Source organism: Conger conger, chromosome 6 (genome assembly GCF_963514075.1).
Source record: "Conger conger chromosome 6, fConCon1.1, whole genome shotgun sequence".
NCBI lineage: Eukaryota > Metazoa > Chordata > Actinopteri > Anguilliformes > Congridae > Conger > Conger conger.
Genome location: NC_083765.1, coordinates 35,299,264 through 35,320,741, shown reverse-complemented (window position 1 = coordinate 35,320,741; position 21,478 = coordinate 35,299,264). Strand labels below are relative to the sequence as shown.

General features: G+C 45.6%; 1 protein-coding gene across 1 annotated transcript; it reads right to left on the bottom strand.

Annotated features, from left to right (window-relative positions):
* Positions 1-867: 867 nt before the first annotated feature.
* phaf1 (phagosome assembly factor 1) lies at positions 868-21,424 on the bottom strand. The gene is made up of 16 exons (XM_061245507.1): positions 20,237-21,424; positions 18,407-18,489; positions 17,899-17,982; positions 16,845-16,888; positions 15,793-15,872; positions 14,723-14,817; positions 13,157-13,221; positions 10,917-11,029; positions 8,780-8,913; positions 8,429-8,512; positions 6,425-6,507; positions 6,165-6,208; positions 5,948-5,994; positions 5,590-5,648; positions 5,117-5,189; positions 868-4,266 (listed from the first exon to the last, which is right to left on the bottom strand). Exons 1-16 carry the CDS (start codon positions 20,298-20,300, stop codon positions 4,177-4,179), a joined length of 1,242 nt encoding a protein of 413 aa, XP_061101491.1. The 5' UTR covers positions 20,301-21,424; the 3' UTR covers positions 868-4,176.
* Between the last annotated feature and the right edge of the window lie 54 nt (positions 21,425-21,478).

The following is a 21,478-nucleotide window of genomic DNA, read 5'->3' as shown; positions in this document are numbered from 1 at the left end:
GTACCAATGAAAGTTAAGGAAGCCATTTTAAGGCTGATAAGAAACAAAACTGTTGAAGACATAGGCTTACTGAAATAAACAGTTTTAAACATCACTAAGAAGAGAGGGCACTGGTGTATATTTGGGATCCTGAGGAGTATTTCTGATCTGTCGGACAGGCGGGGGGAGCTTATTGTTTGGCCATTGTCTCCGACTGTTTTCTTTTTCTTTCTTATCCTTTGTCTTATTTCTCAGCCTCATAATGGCTTCCTTGACTGCCATTGGCACAATGTTGGTCACAATGTTGACAAATGCCAATAAGACTCCAAAGGCAATCAAAATGTTAATATCATTTCAGGCTTTTTCCTCAATAGTGATTTCGTATGAATGTTATACTTCCGATTCCATACCCTGTTCAGTTGACCAGAGTTTTGGATCTCTTGAGTTTCTACTGTAATTCCAACACGGATCACCCAAATTGAATGCAAGTACGCTCAAATTAAAGGTGACAGTGTGCACTTTAACTTCATATTCATAGTTTCATTTCAAATCCAATGTGCTGGAGTACAGAACAAAAAGAACATGAGTACCACTGTCCAAATATTTAGTCTGCACGGCATAGTACTGGCACTGCACACACATTACCTCCACTGTGAATTCCTCCCAACATCCCAGTGTCCTTGTCTCATGGGGCAGCCAAAGTCAGCCAATGGCACACCACTGGGATTAACTCCAGCTGTGTTTATTGCTTTAGGACATGCCTCTTTTTGAATTCCAGAATCACACAAAAAAAGAAACTAGTCAAACCGTACTTACATGACAGCCTCAGTGGTCACATTAAACACAAGACAAGATCATCCAAAATACAAGCCACAGCATGGCACTGAATTTGATTGACAATTTTTAATCAAGGATCAGCCCATTTCCAGAAATGGGTAAAATGTACTGAACCCACAAAATTATATTTTTTACATGTTTTTTGTTGGGAGAGGGAGGTTAGGGGGGATGGGGAATGCATACAATACAGAGATAATACATAGCATCAATAAGAACATTACTCTGGACTATACAAATTTAAGTTGCCCATTTCAAATTACAATCTTGAGGACAACTCTCATTCCAATGCAAGACAGCCAAATCCAGAGGAAAAAAAACAACAAAAAAAAAAACAGCCACAAACTGACCTGATCAAAAAATTAAGCATTCTTTTGCTTCTAGCTTCCTTTAAAAAGAAAAATAAAGTCTGCATGACTAGTCATTTGTTTATTCGGACACTTCATTACTATATAGACACAGACTGCTTTGGGAAAGGGCCATGTGCACCCAGGAAAGGAGCAGTGCTCTAACATTGATGCTGCTGCAGTGTTACACCAGTCCGTGAGAAAGCTGCATGTCAGCACAGTTTGGATCGGTACCACGGTGGCCGGCCTCAGATTCCCGGTATTGTGTCACGGAGGATAAAATGGCGGGTGTGGCTGGTTCAGTCCTGTTATGAGGGTCTCTTTTCGGAGAGGGCAGTGTGTGAGAATCAGTGGGCACTGACCGTCACACGCTGGGGTTTCCAAAGCTGGTTCGGCGGGAGGCACAAAGTTATTTTTTTTTTCCTTTTTATTATTATTTTTTATACTTGCAGCAAGCAACCGATACGACGAAAGAAACAACGGCACAGGCTTCCATTACACCCATAAAAACGATAAAAATGTAACAGCGAGCGGAGACGTCCAGGTAAGCCCATAATATTCACAAACTGCAAAGCCGAAGCAAGATGGAGGGCTGACTGAGGCTGACCAGCAGAGGGCCAGGCACAGGAAGACAACCGGGTGACCTCCGTCAGGGTTTCCTCTCAACCTGACCACGTCAGCCTCCTGCTCCGCAGCGTGGGCCTGGGGGGAGGAGGGGCCACAGGGATCTCGGGGAGGATAAACCGTGGCCCTGGAATGCTGGAACACATTGACCTGCAGGCATTCGTTCATTCCGCTACCCTTGGGCCATCGATAAGTCACAGCCAAAGCTTTTAAAGCTTAAACCTAAATCCCGGTTCAGACAACAGATTCGCGTCACTCCGAAATAGTTTTAAGAATATTGCAGGGAGTTGTAGTGGTGTGAGCTACCGGTCTCAGAACGTCTGTTGCTGGCTGTTGCCGATGGAGGTAATTAGACCAGTCTAATTGCGGGTGACCAGTTTCAACCAGTCTAATCGCGGGTGACCAGTTTTAAAACGTCACCGGTTGCAGGTCATCACGCCGCAAATCTGTGGTCTGAACTGCGCTTAAGAGCCCAGGAGATGGTTAATCTGCCCTCATCTAAAAGTCACCTTCGACGCACCAGGTTGTGGCCCTAAGTATCACCACAGACCCACTGTATTGTGGCCCTCAGTATCACCACAGACCCACTGTATTGTGGCCCTCAGTATCACCACAGACCCACTGTGTTGTGGCCCTCCTTTGAGAGACTACCCCCCAGAGTTCAGACAGACCACCCTTTCCGAGAGTTTTCTACAGGTCAGGTGAGGCGATTAAACAGGCTTACATTATACAGCGGTTTTATAATGACAAAGAAATAAAAGGGAAAAAACAATGCTGTATTTACAAAAGAATCTGTACACACTCTGAGAAACCCCAGCAGCAGCTGGGGCACAGCTCCAGACCAACCTGCTGCGAAACGCAGCAGATCATGTAATGTAAAAACGGATCAAGTCAAAAGCTTTCTTTCATAATTTTCCTTAAAAGCATGACGTCACAATAAGAATATCATTTAAAATGTATAAGAGAGATTAACAGAGTTAAGATTATCATTATTCCTTGTGGGGGGAGAGCAAGGGATGATAGAAAAGATGAGTCATATAGACCAAACAAAAAGCCAAGGAATGTCAATGGTATCTCCAGTCAAGTGGATGACTTGAAAATAATAATAATACTTGAAATAGTCAGGAGAAATGAGATTGGTGAAAACTATGGCTCTTTGGCTGAAATTTTGGCATTAAAATGTACTGAACAAAACAAAACAAAACAAAAAAAATCAAGAGCGGAAATGGAGACGGCGGATTGAAGGTGTGGTGACTAGGAGGGGGGAAGGGGTGAAAGACGGAGAGGAGCGTGAGAGGGAGACAGAAAGCAGTTTTTAGGAGGTGTGTGTTGATGGTAGAAGTGTTGCAGATCTCTTCTCCCACAGGAACAGTACACATACTCCTCTCAGTGAACGCAAGACAACTGTCAAGTAAATAAGGTGTATTTTAGTGCAAATGTTAAAACCAATCATTTTAATCTTTCCTTTAAAAAAAGAAAAAGAAAAATAAACCATGCTACAGTTAATAAGCAAGTGCTGCACAGCCTTACAATGGAAAGTGCTGTGTGACTCTGCACCCTGGTGTGTGTGTGTGTGTGTGTGTGTGTGTGTGTGTGTATGTGTGCGCTCACATGTTGAGTGCATGTGTATCTGTGTGCCTATCTGTGTTTTTTGAGTATGTGCATGGTCACGTGTGTTTACCTGCGTGTATGTTTGGGGGACAGAGCCACACTCTGTCAATTATAATGTGGCCTGTGCAGCAATCTTGTGCTTTAATCACCACTCTTCTCGAGAAAACCGAGTAAAACCTTCAGCATGCATGCGTGCATGTACTGTGTGTGTACTGTGTGTGTACTGTGTGTGTGTGTGTGTGTGTGTATGTGTGTGTATGTGTGTGTGTGTGTGTGTGCGTGCTAATGCAAGCGCACGGATGGCTAGCCGGTGGGCAGTCCTGTGTGAGGCGTGCAGATACATTATGTTGTAGAACGCTCAGACACTGCGCGGGGGGGGGGGGGGTAAGGGTAGCATGTGTCTTCATGCTCGTGTAAATATGAATAAAGCACCCGTGTTCTAGCCAGTGTGTACAGCTGCATACAAACAGGTGTGTGAGCGTCTGTGTGTGCGTGCGTGTGTGTGTGTGTGTGCTGCTGCAGAAATGGACGGGAGGGGTTTGAGGGAAAAGACCCTGGGGGGGGTAAAGATTTCCTCACGGCTCCCCGTGAACGCCCATGGAGCCGCCTTCACGGACTGGAATATCTCCCAGGATCCTCCGGTGCAGCGCTGCAGCGTTACTGCTGGAACTCTGTAGTGTCGGGGCGGGGCGGGGCGGGGCGGGGCCAGACGGGGCGGGGCGGGGCGGGGCCAGACGGGGCGGGGCCAGGCGGGTGAAGGACGGCGGTTGGACGCGGTGGCTCAGTGGGAGGAGGGCTCGGCCTGGGCGGGGCCGCTGGGTCGGGGGACGCCGTACAGGGTGACGGACGCGATGTGGTTGTTCTGCATCACCTGGAGCAGCGCAGGACAGAGCGGCAGTTCAGACAGCTACACAGTGTCTAATACCCGCACTGTTATGGCAGGCTACACCACCGCACGGTTCTGCAACGTTATTCGAAATGATAACGAAATTCACGGTGGAATCTCTTTCTCACGCATTCACAGCGTTCATTCAGCCACAAGAGAAAGACGCATGCTTCCATTCAGGAATAAATAAATAAAAACTCAACTTATATTTCAGCTGAATCAAACGGTGCCGTAGAATTTGCTTTCTTGGGTCATTATAAAAAATTGATTGAACGGAGACAGAGAAAAAATAAATGAATAAATAAGAAATACTTTCGCATTATTATGGATACTCATCAAGGATGTGCTTACTGGTAGCTCACATTTGAAATATTGCCCAAATACTCAGATATCTTCATGTTAATTCAGGATCAGGGGTATGAAGCACATTGCTTAAGGGTTCACCAATACTGGCACAGGTAGAATATGAATCTGCAACCTCAGTGCTAAAGGTCAAACACCTTTAAGACCATCACAGGACCACCGCTCGGATTGGCCGCTGTACGACCATGTGACACCGTGCCATACACAGAGAAAGAGTGAGCATTGTGTTGGCCGTAAATGTAGCGGAGAGGACAGAGATGGCACTTCAGATGCCACAATGGTACGATTAGCTCCTTTATCTGGGAACCCATCTTAGCAGGCCGACTGCATCTCTTGTGCGACTCACTAGGGTCACAGCTTGAAACCCTCGCCAGACCATGGCCGTCACATTCCCTCCACAAGGGACTGTGAACCTATAACCTAATGGTTTCACCACACTTTTGGCGCAAGGTCACCCATACAGCCGTCTTACCTCGAAAATCATCCTCTGAAGCCCAAAGCAGAAAGTGGAGCCAAAGGGATTTGTGTTATTAGCGGAGGAGGACCTGTGTAAAAAATTAAATATAAAACGCAAATCATAAGTAATTAACCAATTTTTAAAAACATGCCACAAACAAATTCATTGCAGGGGTCTTGTATCAAGGTGTACAGATCACAGGAGTTACTGTGTACACCTTTTGTTTTGAAAAAACAAAATAATTTAGCTGACGCTTTTATCCAAAGACACTCACAGTTGATGGCTAAGCAGTGGACAACCCCCTTGTGGGGTTAAGGGCCTTGCTCAAGGGCCCAACAACTGAGTAGAACTTATTGTGGTTAGACCGAGGCTTGAACCACCAATCTCCCGGGTCCCAGTCATGTACCTGACTCACTAGGCTACAAGCTGGTCCTATGGCCACTTTATTGTCCCTTTTGAAAGTTTTACCCGTTTTACCCGTTGCTCACCTGTGAAGCACAACTGGCTTCTCCACAGGATGACCCAGCAGCTCCTGAATCTGATCCCACTGGAACAGCAACAGGAATAACACAAGTGGTTGGATAACGGTCTCTAAAATCACCTTCCCACGCATAGGTGCCACAGAAATAGTGGTTACATTCAACATTCTCAAGCACCTTCACGGTCAGAAAATTACACCACCGTCAGATTTTCCGTAGTACAGCCAACAGCTTGATAAGCTTAAAATGATTTTAAAAAGAAAAGAAAAAGACAACAACCATGCACACCCACTCTGCGTATAACTGATGCAGAACTACGACGAGGTCCATAGTGAAGACGCTAGGGTGGGGGCCGTGGGGCTCTTACCTTGCTGTAAGATGTCAGAATACAGTCCCCTCCCTGAACATCGCCACCTTTCACAAAACAAACGGTACACAAATAAGAGAAACGTCCAGGAGCTCAACACCCCCAGGAGAGGAGAGGCAGTGTGGCCAGAAACAGCCAGAATTCATATTTACGTTGCATGAATATTAATTATGGCTACGATCGTAGATATATAATCTCGGCTAGAGGGGGAGCTTACCCTTCTTAATGACGAGAGGGATCTTGAAATCACACCGATGGTATCTGCAAAAATCAGGCGGGAGATGATAAACACTAAAAATCGGCAGTATAAAAAACCCAACTACCCAACTAGGGGAGGACTAGTGGTCACACTAGTGATTATGGTCTTGTACATTAGACATAAGATAATACCCTGTATCTGAGCTGAGATGAAACTTACAGACCCTCCTCTCTGCCCACAGTGGACACACTAATACAAGTAAAGCAGAGAATGCTCACATGTTGAAATTGTAATGACCGGGATAGTTGGTGTGCAGGACAAACTTCTTCACCAGGTGGGTAGTGGCATCAAACAATATGTCCTGGACAAGCCAATATGGCAGGAAGGAAGGAGAGGGAGAGATAGAGATAGAGAGAGAGAGAGAGAGAGAGAGAGAGAGAATGAGAGCAAGGGATAAGGAAGAAGAGAGAAGGAGAGGGAAGAAAGATGAAATTGGAATTAATGGTGGTGCCACAGTATTAGTTCATCTTCCTGCCACTGTGACCGATTCAGACCATAGACTTTTAAGAGAACTATAAAGATAAGGGAAATTCTTTCTTGGTGATTTACATCCCCACAAAAAACAGTATCGCCTGTCAATGTCAATCAAGATTCATGTGTTAAACAGTCAACATTCGCCTGTCTCAAAGATGCGTTTAGCAAAACCTAAGATGAGAAACACTGTTTTCACATTAACTATATTCTACACACAGTCATACCAACACACTCAGGAATAGATGACCTCAAATAGCTACGATAAATAACCAATCACGTGGGTAGTGCATCCTGTGTGCGTCACAATAACCACACTGAATTATGGACTTTGTGGTTTGTAAGAACAGCCCTAGCCGGGAGTCGGCATGCTGGAGTGAAGCTGGGCTTCCTCTTTAACCTCCTTCTGTACGGGAGGTGGGGGCTCATAGCTGACATTCGATAGGGGATAATTATCACTACAGTTCATTGTGAAAATGGCCTACCTCCTTTAGGCAAAATGCACAACTATGATGCCTTTAATGCTTCCTCACATTAAAAACAAATACATGCAAGCAACAGACCGATGCATGCAATGAAAGTCAATGCATACATCAGACCATTTCTTGCATCCCTTTTCTTTCTTTTGTTGATGCGGCCTATCCATTTGAATAAATCCGTTTAAGAACAACTCAGCTGCAATTACACCCCCCCCCCCCCCCAAAGTGGAGTTGGGCTTAGACAAATCTACAAATCAGAAAACACAACAACTACTCAGAAAACACAACAACAAACCAGAGAACACAACGACAAACCAGAGAAGACAACAAAATTTCACAGAAAGGATAGGTACCGACCATCATATGTCTGATCGGACAGAATTGTTGTCTATCAGTAGCCTAATCAGTCTGACCAGAAGTAGCTGCTATCTATTTAAGCATGAACTCACAACAGACAGTAGTAAATTGTAATTGAAAAATGTTATAAAATTACAATATACCACAGCCATGAGCGATTTATTGCTTTAATGAAACTGTTACCAAAATATAATATAGATATTCTTGACACAATCCAATTAAAAGTGTTTATTAACAATTCCAATAATAATTTACAAGAAAACCACCTGGCTGATCGCACATAGTGCCAGGGTTTTGCTATTCAAAATTCGTAAACCTTTTGTTCTGCCAAACTAGCTAGCAAACAAGCATTAGTGAGAAAACGAGAGTTCATGCCGTATTGAGCAGGAAACGGCAGAGCACAGGGAATGGGGGAATACTTCTTATCCTTTATTTTATTGAAAAAATGAACTTCAACAATGGAAATCTAACAATAAAACATTCTGGTTTACATTTGGTTCTGATCCCAATACTGAGACCATAGTTGTGATTATCATGACAGCTTTCCCTGGGGGTCTCGAGACAAGAGATCTGCACAACCAGCTGCAACCACTTTACTATCTACAATCTCCAGACAGAGAGTTCGAACAACTGGACTCCATCTTGGCTTCCCCGTTCTGCACCGAGCCAAACCTGCAGGACAGTTTGCTTTGGAAGGTCACCCGTTACGAAACAAACACTGAATTTATCTCGTTTAACCAATAAAAAGAGCCACCAAAGATAGCAGAATTATTCATTTTGCCTTACATAGCCATCATATTATGAACCACAAAGGCAATGCCTGTATCCAGAACAGCGAAGGTAACGCTACTGGATAAGCAGTTCTAGCACAGACCACTCCCAGTACTGCGTAACCTAGGCAACAGCAGTACTCACCACACCCAGGGTGAAGTAGTTGAAGAAGTAGTCGTTGCATTTGGACGGGACCTGTTTATGAGGCGAGGGGGAGTGGATCTTCATCTGAAAGAAACGCATCGAGAGAGAGCTCTAACCGGTCAACACCAGACTGTGACAGGGCAAAACAAAGATAAATGTGAGATAATGATGTCTTTGGCAGGGAGGCAAGAAATGTTGACAACACAACATTATGAGTGGGAGGAGAAAGAGGGAGGTACTGCAGAGGAGGCTGACGGGAACAAGGCAAAGGAAGAAGTTAGAGAGGTCGGGAGAGGAGGAGAAGACCAGAGAGAGGGAAGAGAAAATGGGAGAGGCTGGAGATGGAGATACCTTGTCCTCCGACTTGTAGAAGACTTTGTGGGGCGATCCGAGGGCGCTCAGGACGTCCTGACAGGAGTCTCCAAAGTAGATGTGCCGCTCAAGCGCCCGCACCTTCGCGTCGGCCATTACCCCGGGACCGCACCCTGCGGTCACGTGACACACAGACACAGGCACGTTCAGCATTACCCCGGGACCGCACCCTGCGGTCACGTGACACACAGACACAGGCACGTTCAGCATTACCCCGGGACCGCACCCTGCGGTCATGTGACACACAGACACATGCACGTTCAGCATTACCCCGGGACCGCACCCTGCGGTCACGTGACACACAGACACATGCACGTTCAGTCACAAAGTAACAGTAACAGGCTGCTGCTTCAGAGTCATTTCACACAGATAGTACACGAACAGGAGACGAATAGTACACAAATAGTAGACGAATAGTAGACGAATAGTAGACGAACAGTACACGAATAGTAGACAAATAGTAGACGAACAGTACACGAATAGTAGACGAACAGTACACGAATAGTAGACGAACAGTAGACTAACAGTACACGAATAGTAGACAAATAGTAGACGAACAGTACACGAATAGTAGACGAATAGTAGACGAACAGTACACGAACAGTACACGAATAGTACACGAATAGTAGACGAATAGTAGACGAATAGTAGACGAACAGTAGACGAACAGTACACGAATAGTAGACGAACAGTAGACTAACAGTAGACTAACAGTAGACTAACAGTAGACTAACAGTACACGAATAGTAGACAAATAGTAGACGAACAGTACACGAATGCACACATAGTGCAGTCTGTCAGTATTTGGACAGTGACACATCTCTTTTGCCGAATTTCAAATAAGACAATGACTATGAAGTTAAAGAGCAAACTTTTATTTTTAGTTGGTTATTCCATGCATATTGGGTAAATGAATGTCAGAATTGAAGCTGTTTTTATACATACTGCCCAATTTTTCAACTGTTGCATTTCAACAGTTTGCTGTAGTACAGAGAAAAAGCAACAAGAAATGTGTCACTGTCCAAATACTTAAGAACTACACTGTAGTAAGCTCAAAAGGTATCAAAAGGAACCAGGAATATACATATCTACAAGACAGCCAAGCCTTGTAATTCAGAGAGACTGAAATATTTATTCAGAAAAAACAACCCATTTTTCCCTGAGCCGATGTTTTCCTCAAAGGCACAACAAGCTTTTACAACTACAGCTCTGGTTACAAACTCAAACCTGTACATTGAATCTAAAGTTTCAGCTGGGGGGACAGAGCCGCGACTCGGCCACAAAACAGAGACGCTGGCGAGTCATCAATCTCTTCCTCATGAAGCGCACGACAGGATATTTATTGGGAACAGCCTGAGCCGAAGGAGAAGGGGGAAGCCGAGCCCGCTGTTAAACTCCACTGCTGCCTCGCTCCTAGGAGCCCATTGGCCGAAGGGGTTCCCGCACTCCGGTTTCTTGAGTGCCGATTGGCTGAGAGGGGTTGTTGAGCATGCAGACTCTCGCGGGATTGGCCGGGCTGCGGTGATCTATGGCGAGGGGCAGTGAGAGGGGGCTTGCGCAGGGGTGAAGTACAACAGCTCGCATAGAACCTTCTCTATACATCCAGCTTCTTGCGGGCAAAAGTAAAACAGCTGCACTCCAGCAGTGACAGCCAATAAAAGCCACAGGCACCGAGCTTTTCATTCTAAAGACCTGCATGTGTACAGTCCTCATAACAGACCCTCAACTTCCTGTGCACGGTGCTTAAAGGAAAATCAATTACAGAGATAAAAGACGCCCAAACTTATGTAAGAAATTGCTTGCAGCCAAGTCGAGTCGGTCAAGTCAAGCACAGAACAAACTTTTCAACTTTTCAGAGCGCAAAAGCGCCTTTCGTGGCATTTGCTCAAGACGTGAATCACTAAAAGCACAATGGTCGTATCGATAGGATATCATTCAATAATCACGCAGCAAAATTGCCTAAGAAGTGTAAGTTGCATCCTAAATGAAAACAAAAACTACTTCACAACAATCAACCAATACCACATAGAGACAGAATATGCAGAGACTAACGCTATATCCCAAAGCTGAATGCTGGCGTTGGGGCAACCAATGAGCAATGCAAGTGGCGGAGTACCTGCAGTGAGGAGGCGGAGTCTCAGTCCAAGTGGCCCCGCCCCATCCCGCAACACATCCACACATTCGGCGTACACGTTGCCAAGGAAACAGGCCAGCGGCATCACAGGGGCCCTGAGATGGGGAGAGTGCAAGAGATTATTATTTACCAACATATGTTCACATATGACCCCCACATACACGTGCACACACATACAAACATGCATCGGTGCATGTGTGTGTATACATTTCTGGACACCCGTTTGCACGGGTTGCATTTGTACAGATACGAACCCACAAACACAGACATATTCATGCATGTACATACTTGTGTGTTGACAACGCACATATACAGTATATACAACATATCTGCACACACCCATAGGTGATACGCACACACTGGCACGCTCAGAGACATAGACATCATCATACACAAACCTTTTACCAAAGACAAAAACTGTCTATATACAGGTTTTTAAAGTACACTTCAAAATAAATAAAATCCAAACGGACAAGGACGGCCAAAGACAGATTCAATTTTCCAGTTACTTAGTAGTTTAGCTTCAGCCTAACAGTCTACAGTCGAGATATCTCTCAATCTCAAAACGATGATGTTTTGTTTTTTTCTTTCACAGGAATTCCTTCATTCAGCTGCTGACTCGGTCATTCATGCCTGAGCAGGACCGAACTCACGGACGTGCTTCACGGTTCTGACGCTTGGTCATAGCTCATTTTTAAAAGGGCATGCGGGGAGGTCAGCCGTGGGAGACTCCATCCCCCTCCACGGCTTATTTACAAGATTTAGCGCTCCCCAAACGGCCTGTCCTGAACACCACGAGCACAGAGGACCGTGCAGAGACCGGGTCGCACTGTGCTCTCCGGTCAAAAAGGAATTTAAAAAAGTCTGACCTCTGGCCTACACAAGCAAAACAACCCATTACTGTGAACACGGAGCGTTTCCTTGTCCTTGGAGCCAATTCCTTAATTCCAACACAAGCTGTAAATGTTAATGCTCAAGGATTTGTCCTGTAATTGCCAGAATACACTTATAGAGTAAGTGAGTTGATAAAGAGACTTTAATCCAGCTGAGAGCGCATTTCAGAAAGGAAATTTAGGTGTACAGAGCCCCAATACCCTCAGATATGCTCCTGGATTTCCAAAACGCCTGCGTGCGCGCGCACGCACGCACACACCCACCCACCCACCCACCCACAAGCAGAAGCACACAAACGTATCGGCAAAACGTAATCCCAAGAGTAGCCCCCGCTTGAGAAAACAGTGGTGTTCCTCGACACACAGAGGGGTCTCTGTACGGTTTCGGTTTACAGGGCATTCCGGAGACAGGGTTTTTTCACCCCCTCAACCTCTGAAATACGGTAGAGCGAGTGGCAATGAAACCCTTCCAGTCTCTAGCCACAGGTCCATAAAACAGGAGCGACTAACCTGGAAATTAGCTCTGTCAATATTTCCTGAATGGCAAGGAAAAATGTGGGGAAAATTACATCCGTCAACTCTGAACTCCACCACGAGTACTGTGTGGTTAGGTGGGTGTGGTTTTTCATGGGTTGTTGGTGGTGACATCATTCTGTCATAACCAAAGCTAGCTGCCACCCAACGAGGTTCTGGGTGATAGAAAAAGGAGTTACTGGAGAGTAATTCTTGAATATTCATGAATATTCATGAAACGCAGGATGGCCACTGCTGAAGGGGTTATCATTGGTCAGCCCGCACCATACGTTTTATAAAAGCCGTGAAATGGGAACATTTCAGCTTCAGTGGCAGCACAAACACAACTTTCAAAATGAGGAATTAAGAGCAAGCCAACTTGTTCAAAACTCCAGAGGTTCTGTGGAAAGGACCTCCCACCTTTAAAGCTGTTTAAAGAAGCAGGCAGCTGAAATATACTCTTGAAGAGCTTCGGCAATAAAACGGAGAGCGAAAACATAAATATAACACGACCCTGAGTGCCACACTGCGTGCTCCCTGGATCACCGCCAGCCAGCCAATCGGGAAAGGTTTGTGCCGTGAGTCGTCCAATCGGCGCGCTCTTCTTGGGGAGGCCATGAGGTGAACACGCAGCGCTAAGCGCTAACATACGAGTGCTGTATCTGCAGACCCAACCCCCCCAAATCCCCCAAGCACCCACCCCCCTTCCCAGGGCTGCACGGTTCCTCCTCCCCGCTCAGGCCCCACGAGTCCCCCAGAACCCCCCCCCGGGACCCCCCCGGCCCAGGAGCCCCCCCCCGGCCCAGGAGCACTTACTTGGTGTCCTGCAGGCTGTTCCCCGTGTAAATGTACATGCGCTTGACTGTCGCTCCGTGGGGGATCTGCAGTGAAGCAGAATTAGGCTGTCACAGCGAGGCACTCAGGGCCAAACCAACACGCTGTGCATTTGTGTGCGAGTGAAGAAAAGCTAAAAACACATACAAGCGCTCAAGCCAGACTAGAGTCAAATAATTAGCATCAGAAGAGGGTAAAAACAGTGGGTGTAGACAGACAGCCCTGCGTGTAGCAGAGCTCAGACAGACAGACAGCCCTGTGTGTAGCAGAGCGCAGACAGACAGCCCTGTGAGTAGCAGAGCACAGACAGACAGACAGACAGCCCTGCGTGTAGCAGACAGACAGCCCTGTGTGTAGCAGAGCGCAGACAGACAGCCCTGCGTGTAGCAGACAGACAGCCCTGCGTGTAGCAGAGCTCAGACAGACAGACAGTCCTACATGTAGCAGAGCTCAGACAGACAGACAGCCCTGCGTGTAGCAGACAGACAGCCCTGCGTGTAGCAGAGCTCAGAAGCAGCCCCTGCAGGTGGAGCGCAGATTGCAGCTCCCAGCTGGGACTCTTTACAGAGCAGGCTCCAGACAGGCTGAAGCACATCTGGATCTGCAGGACTCACAGGCACCGCCAGGGACAGCACGGAGAGCAGGGCAGCCGAGCCGTCTCACACAACACACAGGATGTCAGCTTTACCCAGGCCAGGCGGACAGGCCAGGAGGCCCAGGGAGAATGCAGGTAAACCACCCTGGGCACGTCAGGAAATTTGAGGACGAGCGGTAGGCGACAGATGGGCTACAGCAGCCAGGAAACCCAGGTACGGTAACCATGGGGTGTGCGGTGCAGTTAGGTCACATAACATCAAAACAGATCATGTTCGAAAACCTGCCAATTTGTCTGAATTAAAGCAGTTCTGCAACAAAGGCTGGGCTAAAATTCCTCCACAGCAATGTGAAAGACTGATCAAATTATAGGAAGCGTTTGGTTGCAGTTATTGCAGCTAAAGGTGCAAAACCTTTTTCACTGAATAGATTATATTATATATTTTTAAATGTGTCTTGCGTTTACTCAGGTACCCTTTGTCTAATATTACATTTTGTTTAAAGATCTGAACCCATTCAGGTGACAAATGTGCAATAATAGTAATAGTCAAAGCAGGAAGGGGTCAAATACTGTTTCACTGCACAGTAGGTAAGCCAGGTGACTAAGGGACAGATCGTAGCAGGTATCACAGCTACAATAATGAAAGTAGTCCAGGTGACTCAGGAATAGTAGCCCTGGTCTCTGATAGGCCAGTGAGTGAGTGAGACTCCCACCCTGGTCCCTGATAGGCCAGTGAGTGACTGAGGCTCTCACCCTGGTCTCTGATAGGCCAGTGAGTGAGTGAGGCTCTGACCCTGGTCTCTGACAGGCCAGTGAGTGAGTGAGGCTCTCACCCTGGTCTCTGATAGGCCAGTGAGTGAGTGAGGCTCTCACCATGGTCTCTGATAGGCCAGTGAGTGAGTGAGGCTCTGAGCCTGGTCTCTGATAGGCCAGTGAGTGAGTGAGGCTCTCACCTCATACTTGGGGGCTTCGCTCCAGGAGTCCAGCTGGAAGGAGAAGGACAGCCCTCGGAAGTTCAGGTGGAAAAGCTGCTCTGCTGCATTGTAAACTAGAGAGGAGAGAAAGAGCATTAGACACACGTAAAGCACATCCAATTATACATTGTAGGGAGAGAAAGAGCATTATACACTCTATACAGTGATTATACCCTGTAGGAAGAGAGCGGGGGATGGATGAGGGAGGGAGGGAGGGAGAGAGAGCAATAAATACCCTAGACACTCCATACGCATAAAATGATACACTGTAGGGAGAGAGCAGGAGGCAGGGAGGGTGGCAATCAAGAGACAGAACCCCCCCCCCACACACACACACACACATATACACACACACACACACACACACACACACACACATAAATACACACACACACACAGACACACATATACACACACACACATACACACACACATATACACACACACATATACACACACACACACACACACACACAAATACACACACACACACATACACACATATACACACACACACACACATAAATACATACACACACACATACACACATATACACACACATACACACATATACACACACATATACACAAACACACACACACACAATAGGTGCTCTTTACACATACAATTATAGCCTGGAGAGAGTGACCATCAAACACACTATACACTACATACTCTCTATACAGCGCAACGCACACATGCACTGTATAAGCAGACAAACATTCAAGCCCACAGATATGTGCAGCTCCACATGCCAAGACATAGTCAGTACAGTAGAAATGAAGGTAGTCCAATAAATCAACAGCAGTTGAGCAGGCAGATTACATGGTGTGTGTGTATATGGGGTAGCAGTAAGTCAGAGAATGTTTATGGGCAAATCAATAAAAATATATATGCTGCAGACATGAAAGTGCTTTTATGCCGTAATCAATGGCGCACATCCGACGAAGCTTTTATGTAGCAATCAATGCGACAGCGTATCGAGACACAAGGCAGACTGGTCATGAATGTGTTGATCAACAAGGCCAACACAGGTTTCCCCTCTTACCTCCAGGGTGCGTGGCTCCAAAAGACTGGTCAATCTGTTCTATGGTAGGGGCTATGGCCTGAGAGTTGAAATGCACGCCACTGTCCAGCAAGGAAACAGAACAAACAAGTTTACTGCATTCAGTCCCAAAACAACAACATGGAATATTCTGGAAGGACAAGCCATGCTCACAAATTAAACAGACTCACTATAGTATTGAGGTCTTGATTGATTTTCTGCTCCCCCAAGTGCAAACTACAATTCACAGAATGGTTTTTGCACCGACTGCTTGAGAGAGGGGCAGATTTTAACCTTGTGGGGCAGACAAATAAAAGTAGAGCCATGTCCCTATTTGCAGACTTGTTTACTGCATACTATACTACTTACGCTAAATGCTATATATGTTTTGTGGTGAGCATGTAAACCATGTCATCAATCTATGTTTTATCAGGTTCACCCCCCATTACAAAAAAAACTTAAAAAACATTTAACTCCTCCAGCGAGCAAACCTTTTTCTCAACCAAAGGCCCTTGATATTTGTGTGGAGCCTCTTCATATTGGGCTTGGGACTGAAAGGGTTAATGGCACCTTGTCAGCTGATTATCTTGACATTTGACTTGTTATTGTCAATGTTAATTTAGCCACAGACCCGCACATATCGTTTGGAATAAAGCCAAGTCGTACATACAATCATGAAGCCACACAGTGGGCTGGTGCAGTGCCTGCTTTTTATAATGATAATCACTTTCCTTACATAGCTGAGCTCAACCGCTAATTACTGCCGGTCGAACAGGCTTGCTAGAGCACTTCATTAGCGCACTGGAACAGGAGGTGCGGTGTCAAATGTCGACCCAAATGTCGAAATCAGAGCGGGCACGCCGATCAATTATCTTTCATGCAGGTCTGCCGTTGTATTTGAAACTCTCGCAATGATAGCGCGGCCTGCCATACATCAGAACGAGACAGGGCGACAGCGCTACTCTGTTAGCCATTAGCGACGCATACAACACATTCAGGCCGTCGCTAATGAACACAGAGGCTAAAGAGGGAGGAGGGAAGGAACAGCCACTCACCAGTATTTCAATTTCACTTTGCTCAAGTCATACACTTCGATTACCTAAATGTGAAAGAGCAGAAATCCTGTTACTGCTTGCTGACAAGAAGGTAACAAGGCAATTTGAACACCAGTTCAATGAGGAGAAACCAATCTGCCGTCCGCAGGGAAATCATTACAAATCCTCTCACACAGTGGTAAGAAATGACAAGAAATATTGCCTTTGACTGAACAAAGCAAGCCTTTCTCCCATTCAGCAGCAAAGTGCAGAAGAGACAGTTCTGGAATAGGTTCTTGGTACAGACTGCGACCAGTGGTAGTCGTTCAGTTAGTAATTACCTGAACTGTTACTGTGTGAACCCATTCAAATTGCTGTAATAGATTTCTTATTAGATTTCTGTTATATCCACTCTGCATTTACACCTTGCTGACCAGCAGAGGATGGGCTCCCCCTTGATAGCCAGGTTCCCCCCAAGATTTCTTCCCACTGAGGACTTTTTGTGGAGGCTGTAAACTGTGACTGAGGGTATGGCACTGTAATGGCACTACTACACTGTGACTGAGAGGTGTGCACTGTGTATACTGTACACTGTGACTGACAGGTGTGCACTGTGTATACTGTACACTGTGACTGACAGAGATGTGCACTGTGTATACTGTACACTGTGACTGACAGAGGTGTGCACTGTGTATACTGTACACTGTGACTGACAGAGATGTGCACTGTGTATACTGTACACTGTGGCTTGTGATGGTAAAGGCTGTACATAGACTAGGATAGGTGCATGGTGCACACTGTGACTCCAAAGATGCATGCTGTATACTATGACTGGCAGTGGTGTAGGCAATACACAGAATAGCAGAAGGGCATGCTGGCTATCAGATATGTTTGTGTGCTGACTGGCAGTACAGATAGTATATGTATATCTATAATTCCTCTACTACTGTCTCCATGAGAACTGGAGTGAGTCAAATGAGTGGGAAAAAGCTCCAAAGTGAACCAAACTGCTGAGGGAGTAACCATCATGTCAGTCACCCAATTCAACCAACCAAACGGATCCACTGTCTCTCACCTTCAGTCTCTGGTTGCAAGCATCAAACAGCAGTTTAATGCCATCCTGAGTCAGGCTGAGAATGAGGTCATGGCTGAGGGGGGTCTGGTATTACAGGAGACAGGGGGGGAAAGAATATAAGAAACATACAGTCTTTCACAGCACCAAATCTGGACCTTGAATCTAAATCCGGCCCAGGTTTTTTTTTCTCCCAGGTAATTAGCTGAACAATTAGTGCTTCTTATTGGTCAGATTGTGTAAAGAGAGGGTGAAAACCAGCAGTTCTTGGACTTGAGGCCACAATTTCAACTCCCCATTTCACATTAATGACAACAGTTGGGGTTATGTAACAGTGATGTCACTTCAGATGGGCTTTTGCAGATACAGACAAAAGATAAGGTCATATCACATGAATACAAACACTCGCATTTAAGTCAGGATCCACAAATGACATTTAAAGAAAACACACACACACACACACACACACACACACACACACACACACACACACACACACACACACACACACCTGTTCACTGTAGAGAACCTGGACATTCTTGATGATGCGGCAGTGTTTCTGCAGAATGGAGATGGCCTGGGCCAATGGCATCCCTGCGGACAGAAAGATTGGCAAGTGGCAGTTCACTTACCAGCTGGCCCAAGACTCTTGGAAATGTACAGTAGACACCTCACAGTAGAGCCAAAAACAGAACCGGTCACATTTAAGCCTGCAACACTGGGGTATGGCAAATGAAGGAGCCATCCAGACAACGTAAAATTAAAACGGTCTTGCAACAATTTTATACAGAAGCAAAGCGTGAATCCTCAATGAAACATAATACCTGACCATAATTCAAGACCCATCCAATTTGAGCTGAAAGATGGGGGGAAAGAACCTGCCTTCAGCAGCCAAATGTGTGTATCATTAGAGCAGGACATTTCACACATAAAGGTTGAACAATAAAATTGTTTAGTCATATCTGGACTGTGTAATCCTGTCATAAGTGCAAGCATTATCCATCCATCCATCCATTATCTTAACCCGCTTATCCTGAACAGGGTCGCAGGGGGGCTGGAGCCTATCCCAGCATACATTGGGCGAAAGGCAGGAATACACCCTGGACAGGTCGCCAGTCCATCGCAGGGCACACACACCATTCACTCACACACTCATACCTACGGGCAATTTAGACTCTCCAATCAGCCTAACCTGCATGTCTTTGGACTGTGGGAGGAAACCGGAGTTCCCGGAGGAAACCCACGCAGACACGGGGAGAACATGCAAACTCCACACAGAGAGGCCCCGGCCGACGGGGATTCGAACCCAGGACCTCCTTGCTGTGAGGCGGCAGTGCTACCCACTGCACCATCCGTGCCGCCGCAAGCATTATAAATGTGCTTAATTTATTGTAACAATAATTAAGTGATTCGCCTAATTACAGGTTTTGCTTAGTACATATAAAAGATGTCTAAAATCATTATCATTTATTTACACAGCCAGAAGCAAAGGAAACCTTTCAAAAGAGTGCAAAGGCGGTGTCAATACTTGGATGACAGACCCAGTTCCTTCAGCGATGCCAGACTATAACTGTAGGTTATTTCACTCATTAGTTCTACCTCCTGGGTAAAGAATTGTGCTAATGAGCGAATCTAAGTTCATTACTGGGGAGGACTTTTAGTTTTTGAACTCGGATTTTCCACATCTGCGGCATTCTCGTGGGCACACCCAAAAAGTGTTTCAAAGAACACAAAGAATGTGTACTTTTTTCAGCAGCAGTGGATACGTGTCAGTTGCATCAACTCTCTGCCAAACGGAGCTGATGGTCGTTAACTTCACGCAGGTTGATTTACACCTGCTCAGACCTCGGGAAATAAAATGACCAGGTCAAAACCCAACCCAACCCATAATTAAACAGCGTTCCTCCCAATAATGAATAAGATTGGCCATTGGGGTTGGGTGAAATGATTGCTGTTAGATGCATGGACCCGGCGTGAGGGATTGCGAAATACCCACAAGAGGAAGAAAACAACAAAAAGAAACTAGAGCACGTGGCATGTCAAACAATCGAAGACTTTGCCAACGATCGTTAGCTTACTAGCTAACGATCGAGCTTATCTCGGCTTTAAAATGTACGTTCTGCAATGGCACTCTGACAAAACAGAGGAGGATATACGCATAAAATCCCCCTGAATAGTGATTGGATTTACCACATCTCAACAAAAACTGTACTTGCTGGCTATGACAGGCTATTTCGCTAGCTTCCTATTGTTAGCTAGTTTCGTCGTTAGCAACCTAGGGTGGTTAGTTAGGTAGTCGTCAGTTAGTTAGCTAGATAACGTAAGCTGGTTGCTGGCTTACCTAATGCGAATTCCCATTGTTCATTTCCCAAAGATCTCTCAGGAACTACCTCCAGATCCAGCATTGGCGAGGAGGGCTTTGGATGTTCGGTTCGGTCTTCTGACAGTGCCAGAAAATTATTTTCTATTTGTCAATACTGACTAATCTTTCTGGGTCGTTATCAATTATCTAGGCTACACAGCTTGTGACCACGTTAAGTTAACAATGCAACAGTTAGTTAGCTAGTTACACAATAATACTTAAAATCACTTGAGAATAGCTACACGACTTTGATAAAAACACAAAATATTTCGATCCAGCTAACGTAAACCAACCGGGTTAGTTGTTAATGATGTGCTGTCCCTGTTGCTTTTCAACTCAGTACAATAAATAAATTACACGTAGCCAGCCAGCTACCATTCCATTAGCTGAACTTGGCGGCCAGAGCTAAAACACACAATTCACTCGAAAATAAAACACAAGCTAAAATCCTAAACAATTCGCCATAAATTACATGAACGGATATTATTACAATGTATAATACAACTCAGTACGCAAATTCCGTTACAAATACGTATACACAGCTACAGCTTTGTCTCTACTTCGATGTCACTCGCTTGTACCGACAGTTTCTTTATCAAATCGCGTACTGGCAGCACTAGCTAACGTTAGGAAAACGTACGTCGTGATCTAACTACTGAAGACTAGCGTTACACCGGTTTCCAGGATTACATAAAACGAATAAATTTACGTTCAGTCGTTCTTCTTCAATAAATAAACAGGTGTTATTTTTCTTAGTTCCATACAAATACTGCAGTTTGATCTGGCACAATATAAATAGCTAACGTTACAATGTCTGGCTAGCAACATCCGACTGTTTTCTTTCTTTCCGTATTCAGTAAATAAGCCAGCAAGCTAGCTGTTCAATGCTTAATTTAACGTCGTTCTCAAACGATAGTCGTACGTGGCTATGGGCAACCACAGATTTCCTTATTTGTTTATTGTGTCTCTGTCGCGTTTTATGAGAAAAGAGTGGAAAAACACTCTCATACAGCAGCAACTTCCATTAAAAACACCAAAATCAGCTGATATTTCAACTTCCTGTGTAGATGACGGAAGCACTTCCTGGTCAGGTGGCTCGCGCTGTGTTGGTCAGCGTTTTGTGGCAGTGTGGTCGTGCTGTTTTGCCTGCAGGACCCAAGTTGCTCGTTTTAGGCTCACAGATCTGTCATATCCCGCTATTGGACTTGGATTACGAAACCT

Coding starts and splice junctions, on each gene's coding strand:
- phaf1 (XM_061245507.1), bottom strand. CDS start 20,300: ATGCTGGATCTGGAGGTAGTTCCTGAGAGATCTTTGGGAAATGAACAA. Junction 15,873..16,844: donor AAAGTGAAATTGAAATACTG/GTGAGTGGCTGT, acceptor CTTGCTGGACAG/TGGCGTGCATTTCAACTCTC. Junction 11,030..13,156: donor AACAGCCTGCAGGACACCAA/GTAAGTGCTCCT, acceptor TCCCCATCTCAG/GGCCCCTGTGATGCCGCTGG.